Source organism: Cibotium barometz, chromosome 62 (genome assembly GCF_041138505.1).
Source record: "Cibotium barometz isolate CiBa-2024 chromosome 62, ASM4113850v1, whole genome shotgun sequence".
In the NCBI taxonomy this organism is placed as follows: domain Eukaryota; kingdom Viridiplantae; phylum Streptophyta; class Polypodiopsida; order Cyatheales; family Cibotiaceae; genus Cibotium; species Cibotium barometz.
This window is the reverse complement of record NC_141107.1, coordinates 25519346-25531693: the sequence shown is the minus strand read 5'-3', so window position 1 is coordinate 25531693 and position 12348 is coordinate 25519346. Positions and strand designations below refer to the sequence as shown.

The following is a 12348-nucleotide window of genomic DNA, read 5'->3' as shown; positions in this document are numbered from 1 at the left end:
CGATGCAATTTGAAGACTTAATTTTCTTATTTTTGCTACAAAATTTGAGGGTGATTGTGAAGCCTTAGATTCACTCAAAATCAAGCTTAAACACCAATAAAGACTTGCTCTTAAATAAGGTAATCCATCAAGCATATAAGGGGCTTAGCAAGCTTTGAGGGCAAAATTTTGGTTTTATAACAAAGATTTGGGCTCATAAAATAAATTATTCATTTCACTATACGGGAGGCTTTATTGCATATAGAGTAATTAGCTAATACTATAAGCACTTGATTGGGAAAGAGATGGGGACATACCTCAACCCCTAAAGATAGAGAAAAGAGAATTAAGTAGGAAGGAGATCACCATAGTTGTTTTGCAAAAAAAATTACGGCTTAGTAAATCGATTATAACGAGAGCTAGAAATATTGGATTACCAAACCTTTTGATTCAAACTAAATATTGAAAGTAGAGGTACATTTTATCTTCTTTACGGACTTGGTCTGGCCGGCAACAATGTGTAAAATGCGGCAAATGTCCGTACTTTTTCCCAAATCCCCTACTACTATAAGCTTTGGCCAATACATGGTTAACTATGAGACTATGAGAAGGATTCAACCTAAATATTAATATCATGGCAATGAGATGGGACGGCTTCATTCAATAAGCATGGATAGAGTCACGTGGGATCTAGAAGGGGTTCAACTATGTCCATAGGCTAGATAAGATACCAAAAATAATATTGTCACTTTTATGATTTTTGATAATTTGCTATAAATTCCAACCATAGGAAAGCTTAAACTAATGTAATTTTCCAAAGTTCATATTGAATTATTTATTTTTCAAGGGTAGCTCAATGTTACAAATGAAGCTGCTAAGGGTCCAAGTTTAAAATTGACTCTTGGGCAGAGGTCATCAAAACAGGTTGGAACTCTAGTCATGGGAGTGGACATAGATTTTTAATCACAAGCAATAGCCTGGCAGGGGTCATCAAGAACATGTTGGACTCTAGTCATGGGAGTGGTCATAGATTTTTAATCACAAGAAATAGCTTGGCTAAATCTAATATTGTGAAATCTCAAAATTAGCTATTAATTTGAAATATTGATTTGAACAAGAATGAAGGCATTACCCCTGCACCCAATGGTAGCTTGAGAGATTATTTAGTAGGAATACCTTGAGGCTAGGTGGTTTCGTGTCCACACCACGTACTCCACAACCAATTTGAGGACCAAGCTTCCATGTTTTGCTGATTTATTTTAGTATTAGTTTTGGAATATTTTCCATTTAGGCTTATCCCAAAGGACAAATCCAGACAAAACATTTATTTTAGTATCAGCTTTGGAATATTTTAAACCGTTTATTTTAGTATCAGTTTTGGAATATTTCCCATTTAGGTTTATCCCAAAGGACAAATCTAGGCAACACATTTAAATCACAAGTGTGTGTGTGTGTGTTAAACACCTCCAAGTGTTTATAAATACATGGAAATCACAAGTATGTGGTAAACACCTCCAAGTGTTTGTAAATACATGGAAATCACAAGTATGTGGTAAACACCTCCAAGTGTTTGTTTAGAGATTCCGTGTGTTTATCAACACATGGAAATCACAAGTATGTGGTAAACACCTCCAAGTGTTTGTAAATACATGGATCTTAGGGATTCAACTAATGAACCTCTCATTACACTATGATGGATCTCCAATGAACCCTCTCATTACACTATGATGGATCTCCAATGAACCTCACATTACATTGTGAATAGTTCTCGTCGCCCTTTAGTGTTGTGGCCACACATGGAGGAGGGAAGGCGATCGACAAAGGGTGGAGGCACACGAGGGGGCTCATAGGAGATGAGGGACTTCTTGGCGTTGAGGTTCAAACTTTAGGATGCAACCTTAGCATTGATTAATGAGCAATGTAGGGACAATTTAATTAATACAATATAAAAGAGTTTCTTGAAGATGCCAATATATATATAAGCAATGTAGGGACAATTTAATTAATACAATATAAAAGAGTTTCTTGAAGATGCCAATATATATATATGCAATGTTCAGACTCCAGAGGCAGCTTGGTTTCTTAATCATGTGGTTGCACATCTTTTCAAGGGCAGGTGCATTGTGATTTTGGTGCCCACGCACACACTCACACACACACTCACACGCGCACACTCACACACACACACACGCGCACACACACTCACAGTCGCACACAGTCGCTCACTCTTTACCTCGGTCTCCAGGCCGCCTCCTTGACTAAGTTCTAGTTGGGCTACCGAACTTTCCTTCCCTATTTTCTTGCCCTCACAACAATTGCCCCCTTCCCTCTCCACCATAACCACACCCATCTTTCATTAGCGTTCGCAGAAAAGCAGGCATCCTTCCTGAATCTGCGTAAGAGTTTGCAGAGCTACGTGGGCTTTGCAAATAGTTTGAGCTCTAGTTTTCCTGGTTATTCTGCAGCATTCTCTCATATCCTTGGCTTTAGGGTTTGCAGGAAGATCACAGCCATATCGCTAGGATTTCCTCAGAAAGCACAGCTCTAGGTTTATCCTGTACGAATCCGCCATCGCGTGCACATGTGAGAGAGAAATCAGGGTTTTCTGTGGTCAGATCATCCATATTTGTCCACAGCATACGTACATCTGATCGCTTGTGGATCGAAAGGGAGGTCGCCATGGCGTCTGAGAAGAAGGGCGCCGCAATTACGGATGTGGGCGCGTGGGCCATGAATGTCATCAGCTCAGTGGGCATCATCATGGCCAACAAGCAGGTCATGTCTTCGCAGGGCTACGATTTCCGATTCGGTATCCGATCTCATCCTTCTTTTTTAAATTGAATGCAAATTACCATGATTTGTTGATTTGCTGAATTTTCATTTTGCGTTGATTTTGGCCTGGCCGTACACCACTGTACCCGCACTAGTCCGTACTGGGCTGTCCACGTACATCTCCCTTGTTTTCTGACCATACACACTTGATTGATCCATAGAGTAACCTCACACTCCTTTTCTTTTGGCTGTACAGCCTTGATTAATCTGTGATCCATATGTTATCCACACATCTAGTCCCCTGATTACTCTTAAAAAGCATTACATTAGTTCTAGGTTAAAATTATGAGCTTGTTTTTTTCTGGCTATGTTGTTTTAATTTTGCATGTTTTGTTGTGCTAACCTTTGATTGGTTGCCTCCGCAGCAACCACCTTGACTGCCTTCCATTTCACAGTAACTGCTTTGGTCGGCTACATATCATCACTGTCGAGCAATACATCCCCCAAGACTGTACCCTTTTGGGACCTTTTCTGGTTTTCTATTGTGGCGAATGCATCCATTGTTTGCATGAATCTAAGCCTCATGCTCAACTCCGTCGGATTTTATCAGGTGTGCCTTTTTTTTCATGTTCAGAACTCGCCTTTTCACTATGCATTATATGGTAGGTCAACCAATCACAGCGTTATTGGCATATACATCTAAGAAGAAATATTGGATTGTCGTGCAGATCTCGAAATTAAGCATGATACCAGTTGTTTGTGTTCTTGAATGGTTGCTTCATCATAAAACTTACACGAGAGAAGTTAAAGCTGCGGTTATTGTGGTGGTTATTGGAGTGGGGGTGTGCACTGTGACAGATGTACATATCAATTTGAAAGGGTTCATTTCTTCTGTTTTGGCTGTGTTCTGCACATCTTTGCAGCAGATCGTAAGTCTTCAATAACTCAGTATATAGCTGAGTTAAGAGGTCATCCAGTATTTCACTAATCTGTGCTTATCAATAGTTAAAGCAATGGGCATTGAGGATTAATGGAGTACTAGTTAGCAATCCACTAGCTAATTCAAATTTGTAGTTAATTGAGGCAATTGATTGCCTGCAGTATATCGGCTCATTTCAAAAGAAATTTTCCATCGGATCTTTTGAACTGCTCAGTAAAACGGCACCGATTCAGGCTGGATCGCTGCTTGTGTTTGGTCCCTTTTGCGACTACATGTTGAATGGGCGAAACCTTTTGAATTATCACTTCTCACCTGGCTCTCTTGTAAGTCGCAGATCTATCTTTTCTTGATGGCAAATTAGTGCTAGCAATGCCTGGGTTTTGTTTAGTTTTCATAGTCACCACCAGTGCGTATTTCTAATGCTCAATTTTGCACAGTTTTTTATAGGTCTTTCGTGTGCTCTGGCTGTGTTTTGCAACATGAGCCAATATATCTGTATTGGCCGGTTTTCAGCGGTGTCCTTCCAAGTCTTGGGTCATATGAAAACAGTCTGTGTACTTCTGCTTGGATGGATCCTTTTTGATTCTAGTCTGACATTCAAGAACATACTGGGCATGTTGATGGCTGTGTTGGGGATGGTGCTCTATAGCGCAGCTGTGGAGGCTGCAAAGCAGTCCACGGCGAAGGCTGCACCTGCCATCTTGATGAAGGACGTCAATTTTGTAGATGAAGATGTATCTTTGCTTAAGAGCAGCTTTGGGTCCCAATCTATTGTTGATATTGAAGTTGGCAAAGAAAACCTGAAGTAACGGTTGCATTTCTGCCTAGGTGCAAGAAAAAAACCCATTTTTTTGAGGCCAAGTTTTGAAGGGCCGGCCTTCATTGCACAAGGGCCTGGTAGACTTACAAAATTGGGTCTTTTACTTTAACTTATTTGTATTGCGTGCACATGGTTTTTTTTTTTTTGAGCCTCCATAATATAATGGCAATTTTTGTTGGTCCATTTTTGTTCCTTGAATCAAGTTGGGATTGTATGCCCGTCGGAAGGAATAAAATGATCAATATTCATTTGCAGCGACAGTGTATCATGAACTTGTATTCCCACTTTGAAAAGTTATGGCTTTATACAATGTTTTTATTCTGTGTGCTTTGAAGTGTGGCATTACAAGCTTGCATCTTCTCTTCAAGTGTCTAGTAATGTGTAGTCTCCCAGTTGTAGAGTACTGCCATGGAGGTCAATAACCAACAGGTTGAAGAATAAGCTTCTTTGTGCCTCATATTCAGATCATTTTTGAGAGGTTAGATTGCTGTTGGAATCCTAAATAGGGATAAAACAGAGGAGGACTTGCAACAAATACCTAACATACTAGAGTCCTCCTTGATGTACTAACTTTCTAAAATCTGAAGGCTTTTAGACTGATGCATGTGATACCGCACAGCTTTTGCAAGGAGTGCATCCAGTGACTGTAGGTAGACCTCCATGGCATGTGATGTAGAGGAGCATGCTTTATGGTCATGACTAGCAGATATGGGCTCATGCCGAGTATTTGGCACCCCCTATAGGTGAACTGTTTTTTAAATCTATCAGCCACAAGAGATACAAATTGTTTAGGCAGCTGGCTACTTTATGTTACCACAATGCTGTCATCACTGTCATCTGGCTGAGATAGTGCACTCAAGGGGTCCATTAGCACTGATTTGTCTTTCATTGTCAAATCATCTCATTGTTACATCCCCATTCTGGAATTCTGCCCAGTCTTTTCAGTGGTGGATGAGTCTAAACTCTACGCTACCGTTAATAACACAACCAAGCTCTTCTTTGCACAACCGAGCCTGATGTGGATCACAGAAACTTGTATCCTAGCTATTAAATGTTTGGTGCGGTCACCTTTGAGCCCTTCCCTTGGGTTATATTACTTCACCTTCGAGCCCATGGGTTATTACCCATTTGTGTTACTTGTTTCTATTCTAACTTTTGAGTTTGTGAGGTCTTTGGGTATGCATTTATGGTTTTTGCCGATTGTGTGCACGTGTTAGATTGTTATGCTTGTGTTGGACAGGTGTTCTTACTGCTCCCACTTTTGCCCTCATCAACTTACTGGCCTTAACTTTGGTGTCCATGGCGTTATAGAGCATTGGGATATAGACTATTTGGATCAATGAGTGGTGTGGTCAAAGGCGAGGCTATAGTCGGAGGATGCCATGCAGGTTGTATTGGTTGTTGGGCATGTGATGAGCTGGTGTTAACGTCACTCCTTGGCGAAGGAGGGTCTTCATGGCTACCATTGCCAAGTGAAGCAGATCTTCATTGATGGGGTGGTTGAGGCCGGGTGTTGTCACGAGTTCGAGGAAGTGATCGGTAAAGAGTGTAGATAACAAGTGGTACCACATGGCGAGGTTGGACACAACTAGGGATGGGATTCAATAGAGTACATACATGTGGGTCCAAGAAAGAGATGGCTTGGTCGAAGAAGAAGAGGGTTGCAAGGGTGGGTTTCTGCATGGTGTTGATATGCAGACTGAGATGGTGTGGAAGGTTCAGGTTGAGATAGGGTCGGATAAAAAGATACTGAATTGACGTAAGTAAAGGGCTAGGGTATGGTTGATGAGGGTAAGGGTATCCACATGACCGACTATTGGTTGGTAAGATTGGTTGCCCATGCAAGAAGCATATCCAGGTTATTTTGGTTGTGCCCTTCCAAGTGGGTATCATCCAAGGCAATGGTGTTGTTTGGCATCGTGTGCCTAGGTGATGAGGTTTTTTTTTGAAGTTAGAGGAGCTGTTGGTAGACCTTATCTCGAGCTGTCCACTTGTCCATGGCTTGGGTGTACCCCCCTTTATTGAATTTGGTGAGGGCTTTGGATTTGCCTCTCCAGTCTTCACACTCCTTTGTAACCTGCTTAACCATGTGGACAGCTTGGGTGGCCTCAGCAACAATGAGCTTGTTCAAAATCCTATGGACTTCTCTTTTTAAATTTCTGAAACTTGGGTTCTAGATTGGAGCTCTTCTCATTGGCGGCATGAAGCACTTGTTGGGAGTGCTGACGCTCCTCTTGGATACACTCATCCCAGCACTTGAGTTCATGTTGTTGGTGGAGAATGTGTCCTCGTAAGTGGATTGTGGAATATGGCGTGTAGAGGGAAGTGCTCTTGGGCACGAGGGTCGTTTGGCAGTTGAAGGATCCTCCATGGGTGCTGGCTAGGATTGTGGGTGATGCCCCTGTTGTGGCGCGCAAGTTGCTACCGACGCGACAGCAAGAGCGACGCACATGGCAGCGTTTTGGATCTGCGAAAGTGGTGGCAGACGCGACAACGCTCGGGCGTGGGTGGCGATGGTGGTTGTGTGGGAAAGGACGTGGGACAACGACTTAGGGCGAACGACAACGCCAAACCCCGATGACGACTGGCGTAGCACTCCTTGCCTGTGCTTACGTGCCCACTTGAGTGGCGGCATCAAAGTATTTTTTACGGATATCGTTACCTTCGGGCCACGTGTGGCTATGCAATTATTTTTTCCGCTTAATTATTTTTAAAATTAAATTATTCTTAAATACTGATTTAAAAAAGGACTTGAGAAGGTTAATTTAAATAAGAAAACAAATAGAAGAGGGGAAATCAACGGGGAATTTAAAGGGAGAGGGTGGGTGGGGAGTCAAAAAAGTGTGCGTGTGTGTTGTGGGTGTGTGGGATTAAAAGAGAGAGAGAGAGAGTGTATGTGTGTATATGCACTGTAGTCTCGAATGGGGGGTGTGGATGTGTGCGTGTGTTTACATGTTTATGCACGTGTATAGGGGGTGCACACGAGGCTTTTTATATTTTAAGGAGTGTGCACATGCGTTCTTTGTGTGTGCACATGTGGTGTGTGCTACACGTATAGTGTGTGTGTACATGTGGTGTGTGCTACACGTAGTGTGTGTGTGTGGGGGGTACGTACATCTATATGGGGTGCGCATAAGCCAATTTTTATATTTTAGGAGTGCATGTGGTGTTTTCACATTTACGTGAGGTGAGGTGTGTATGCATGCACGTGTAAAGAGGGATTGTGTGTGTGCATGTACGGTGTGTGCACATGCATGTGTTTTACAATTGTGCATGTGGGTGGATGTGAGTGTGCACGTGCATAAGAGTGAGCGTATTTGTGAATGTCTATGCACATGCATTGTGTGAGTTATGTGTATACATGTGTATGTATTTTTGTTTTGTTTTGGTTTTTAGGTTTTTAAATTATTTTTTTGGGAGATTTGTCTAATCGGTTGGGGGCATTACATTAGATATGTACAACATTGGTTTAAGGTTTTTATAGCTTACGGTGTGGGCTCAATGAGCGAAGGCAGAGAACCGATTGCCATCCACAACAAAGGCTTGGACGACTTTGCTAGTGTGCAATTGTTTGGACTTTGGCCTTCCAGCTGGCGAGCTAGTGTTGCAGCATGGCACACAACGGTTTTGTGGGACCATGGTGATATCTTTGAGCCTTGGGGTCGCTTGACAATGCCAAGGGAGTGTGTGCATAATTCTCTTGGGGGCTTGGTGCCAAGGGTGTTTCTTCTTTGATTTGGATGATGGAGGTGCGGTCACTGCACATGGACTTGGTGAAACATCCACGAGCTCTTTCAACTACTTCGTTGGTGGTGTCGGCATGGGAGTCAAATTGGCAAGCATGGCTTTGGTTCTCCACACCAACTTGGATTTGACATTTGAGGGTGTGTTTGTAGAGACTTTGGGCATGGTTTTCTTTGACTTTGGAACCAAATGTAGGGGTTCCCTTTGTAGAAGCCTCGAGCTTCTACCAATAGCTTTGTTAGGATCCATCAAAGTGTTGCCTACTAGGGTGGCATTAGATGTTGGGGTTGTTGCTTAACTCTTTTTGGCTTGGGTGTTGTGGTGTGAACAATGAGGTTTTTGGACCCCAAAAGAAGGGCTGTGGTGTGGATGATGAGGTTTTTGGAACCTAAAAGAAGAGTTGTGGTACGGACAATAAGGTTTTTGGACCCCAAAATAAGGGTTTCCCTCATAGAAGCCATGCTCTTCTAACACTTTGACTAGAATCTAGTGGGGCTAGGGTTGAGAGAGTACAACACCTTTGCTTGAGGCTCCCATTTCTGGCTGAGTTGTGCTCATATAGGTAGGCTTTGGGCCAAATGGTGGCCGTGTCAAGTCTTAAATTTGGCATCATACCTATTTGGCTAGCCAGAGTACTCTTGCATTAAACATGCCTTGGCTAGCCAAAATACTCTTAGTGACCTCCCAATGGTCCGTTGATGTTGACGTTTGGGGAGTGGTCTTCGTCTCTATCAGAGCGAGCGATGTGGTTTTGGATCTTTGAGTTTTAGGGTTTACCTGAGTTGATGGTGTGTATTGGATGATGAGGCTTGGGATGTTGAAGGTTGGGATGTCTTCATCTACCAAGGGTATGGCCATTCTGTGGGGAGCTCAAGTGTCGTGGTTTTTCTTCGCTAATTGACTACGTAATCAGTGGCCATGATCATTACCCTTTGGAGGATGGACATTCTTTCGTTGTACCTATTGTGCTGGGGTCACATAAGACATGTTTAGATCCAATGAAAGCCTTTGCTTCAAAATAATGGATAGTCATTGATTTGAAATTGTTTACGGTGGTAATCTTAGTTGAGGATGATGTGGGTGGCCTAATGAGGCCCACGTCTTCCAAGACAAAACATTGTCCCTGGAGGATGGACGTTCTTTCGTTGTACCTAGTGTGCTGGGTCACATAAGACATGTTTAGATCCAATGAAAGCCTTTGCTTCAAAATAATGGATGGTCATCGATTTGAAATTGTTTATGGTGGTAATCTTAGCTGAGGATGATGTGGGTGGCCTAATGAGGTCCACGTCTTCCAAGACAAAACATTGTCCCTCGTTCCCCTTTGGAGGATGGACGTTCTTAGGATGGACATTCTTTCGTTGTACCTAGTGTGCTGGGTCACATAAGACACGTTTAGATCCAATGAAAGCCTTTGCTTCAAAATAATAGTGGCGGACGCGACAACGCTCGGGCGTGGGTGGTTGTGTGGGAAAGGACGTGGGACAACGACGTAGGGCGAACGACAACGACGTACCCACGGCTCCTCGATGATGACTGGCGTAGCTGCGAATGCGACTCCTTGCCCGTCTCGACGGCGGGCCACGTGTGGCCCTGCAATAAATTTTTTCGCTTAATTATTTCTAAAATTCTATTATATTTTAGGGAGCGTGCATGTGCGTTCTCTGTGTGCACATGTGGTGTGTGCTGCACGTATATTGTGTGTGTACATGTGTGTGCTACACGTATAGTGTGTGTGGTGCGTACATTTTTATGGGGTGTGCATAAGCCAATTTTTATATTTTAGGAGTGCATGCGTGGTGTTTTCACATATATGTGAGGTGTGTATGCATGTAGGTGTAAAGAGGGATTGTGTGTGTGCATGTATGGTGTGTGCACATGCATGTGTTTTACAATTGTGCACATGTGGGTGGATGTGAGTGTGTGCACGTGCACAAGAGTGTGAGCGCATTTCTGAATGTGTGTTTGCATGTGCAGTGTGAGTTATGTGTGTGTACGTGCATGCACATGTGTATGTATTTTTGTTTTATAATTTTTAGTTTAGTTTTGGTTTTTAGGTTTTTAAATTATTTTTCTGGGAGATTTGTTTGATTGGTTGGGGGCATTACATTACATATGTACAACATTGGTTTACGGTTTTTATAGCTTACGGTGTGGGCTCAATGAGCGAAGGTAGATAACTGATTGTCCATCCACAACAAAAGCTTGGATCCCATCATCATCGACTTTGCTAGTGTGCGATTGTTTGGACTTTGGCCTTCTAGCTCGCGAGTTGGTGTTGCAGCATGGCACACAATGGTTTTGTGGGACCATGGTGATATCTTTGTGCCTTGGGGTCACTTGACAATGCCAAGGGAGTGTGTGCACGATTCTCTTCGGGGCTTGGTGCCAAGGGTGCCTCTTCTTTGACTTGGATGATGGGGGTGCAGTCACTGCACATGGACTTGGTGAAACATCCACGAGCTCTTTCAAATACTTCGTTTGGTGGTGTCAGCATGGGAGTCAAGCTGGCAAGCATGGCTTTGGTTCTCCACACCAACTTGGATTTGACATTTGAGAATGTGTTTGTAGAGACCTTGGACATAGTTTTCTTTGACTTTGGAATCAGATGTAGGGGTTTCCTTTGTAGAAGCCTTGAGTTTCCAGCAATAGCTTTGTTAGGATCCATCAAAGTGTTGCCTACTAGGGTGGCATTAGGTGTTGGGGCTGTTGCTTAACTCTTTTTGGCTTGGGGGTTGTGGTGCGGACGATGAGGTTTTTGGACCCCAAAATAAGGGTTGTGGTGTGGATGATGAGGTTTTAGGAACCTAAAAGAAGGGTTGTGGTATGGACGATAAGGTTTTTGGACCCCAAAAGAAGGGTTGCCCTCATAGAAGCCCTGCTCTAACACTTTGACTAGAATCTAGTGGGGCTAGGGTTGAGAGAGTACAACACCTTTGCTTGAGGCTCCCATTTTTAGCTAAGTTGTGCTCATATAGGTAGGCTTTGGGCCAAATGGTGGCCCTATCAAGTCTTTAATTTGGCATCATACCTATCTGGCTAGCCAGAGTACTCTTGCATTAAACATGCCTTGGCTAGCTAAAATACTCTTAGTGACCTCCCAATGGTTAGTTGATGTTGACGTTTGGGGAGTGGTCTTCGTCTCTATTAGCGGGCGATGAGGTTTTGGATCTTTGAGTTTTAGGGTTTACTTGAGTTGATGGTGTGTATTGGATGATGAGGCTTGGGATGTCCTCATCTGAGGTAGAAGCTGTGTTGAAGAATTTGCCTAAAGGAAAAAGTCCAGGATGGGATGGGCTCCCCAATGAGTTTTTCATGAAGTATGTTGATGAGTTGAAGGCCCCTCTTGCTTCTATTTTTCAAGAGGTTTGGAATACAAGTATCATGCCTGCGAGTTAGAAGATTGGGCTTGTACGTTTATTACCTAAATTTCCATCCCCAGTTAATCTACGTCAATGGAGACCAATCACATTGATGGGGAGCCATGTATAAGATATTTGCAAAGGTCTTGGCCAACACATTGCAGTGATTTCTTCCTACTTGGATTCATCCAAGGCAATATGGATTTATTAAAGGTCGAAATATTTTGCATAATATACTGAATGTACAAATTGGAATTTATTATGCAAGCGGCTTCGAGACAAGGAGGTGGTTATGATTCAATTGGATATTGAAAAGGCTTATGATCACGTTAGTTGGCCTTTTCTTTCACAGCTTATGCATGCTATGGGATTTGGCCCTCGCATGTCTTCTTTGATTTATACTATTAGCCAACATGCAGTGGCTAGGCTTATGACTAATGGTGGGGTGAATGAGCCCATTCATTTGACGAGATCGGTCAGGTAGGGATGCCCACTTAGCCCTCTCTTATTTGCAATTGTTACACATCCAATCTTATCTCTACTGGATAAGCTAGTGAAGGATGGTGAAGTTGTAGGGCTTACACTTCCAAGCGGAGAGTAGATGGCCGACCATGCATTGGCAGATGATTCTTTCATGTTCCTTAAGGCTCAAAGAGATAGTGTTCAGAAGGCTATGGTTTTTTGAGATACTTTTGGTCTTGCTTCAAGTTTATGCATTAATATGCAAAAAT

At 42.9% G+C, this 12348-nt stretch overlaps 1 protein-coding gene across 1 annotated transcript; it reads left to right on the top strand.

Annotated features, from left to right (window-relative positions):
• Positions 1–2088: 2088 nt before the first annotated feature.
• LOC147604287 (UDP-rhamnose/UDP-galactose transporter 3-like) lies at positions 2089–4771 on the top strand. The gene is made up of 5 exons (XM_086795308.1): positions 2089–2788; positions 3177–3361; positions 3480–3680; positions 3853–4014; positions 4129–4771. Exons 1-5 carry the CDS (start codon positions 2659–2661, stop codon positions 4498–4500), a joined length of 1050 nt encoding a protein of 349 aa, XP_086651434.1. The 5' UTR covers positions 2089–2658; the 3' UTR covers positions 4501–4771.
• Positions 4772–12348: the final 7577 nt, after the last annotated feature.

What these genes read in the sequence shown, in the direction of transcription:
- LOC147604287 (XM_086795308.1), top strand. Translation starts at nt 2,659, where the DNA reads ATGGCGTCTGAGAAGAAGGGCGCCGCAATTACGGATGTGGGCGCGTGG. An exon ending in GCACATCTTTGCAGCAGATC is followed by an intron (nt 3,681 to 3,852) that starts GTAAGTCTTCAA and finishes GATTGCCTGCAG; the next exon opens with TATATCGGCTCATTTCAAAA. An exon ending in ACTTCTCACCTGGCTCTCTT is followed by an intron (nt 4,015 to 4,128) that starts GTAAGTCGCAGA and finishes AATTTTGCACAG; the next exon opens with TTTTTTATAGGTCTTTCGTG.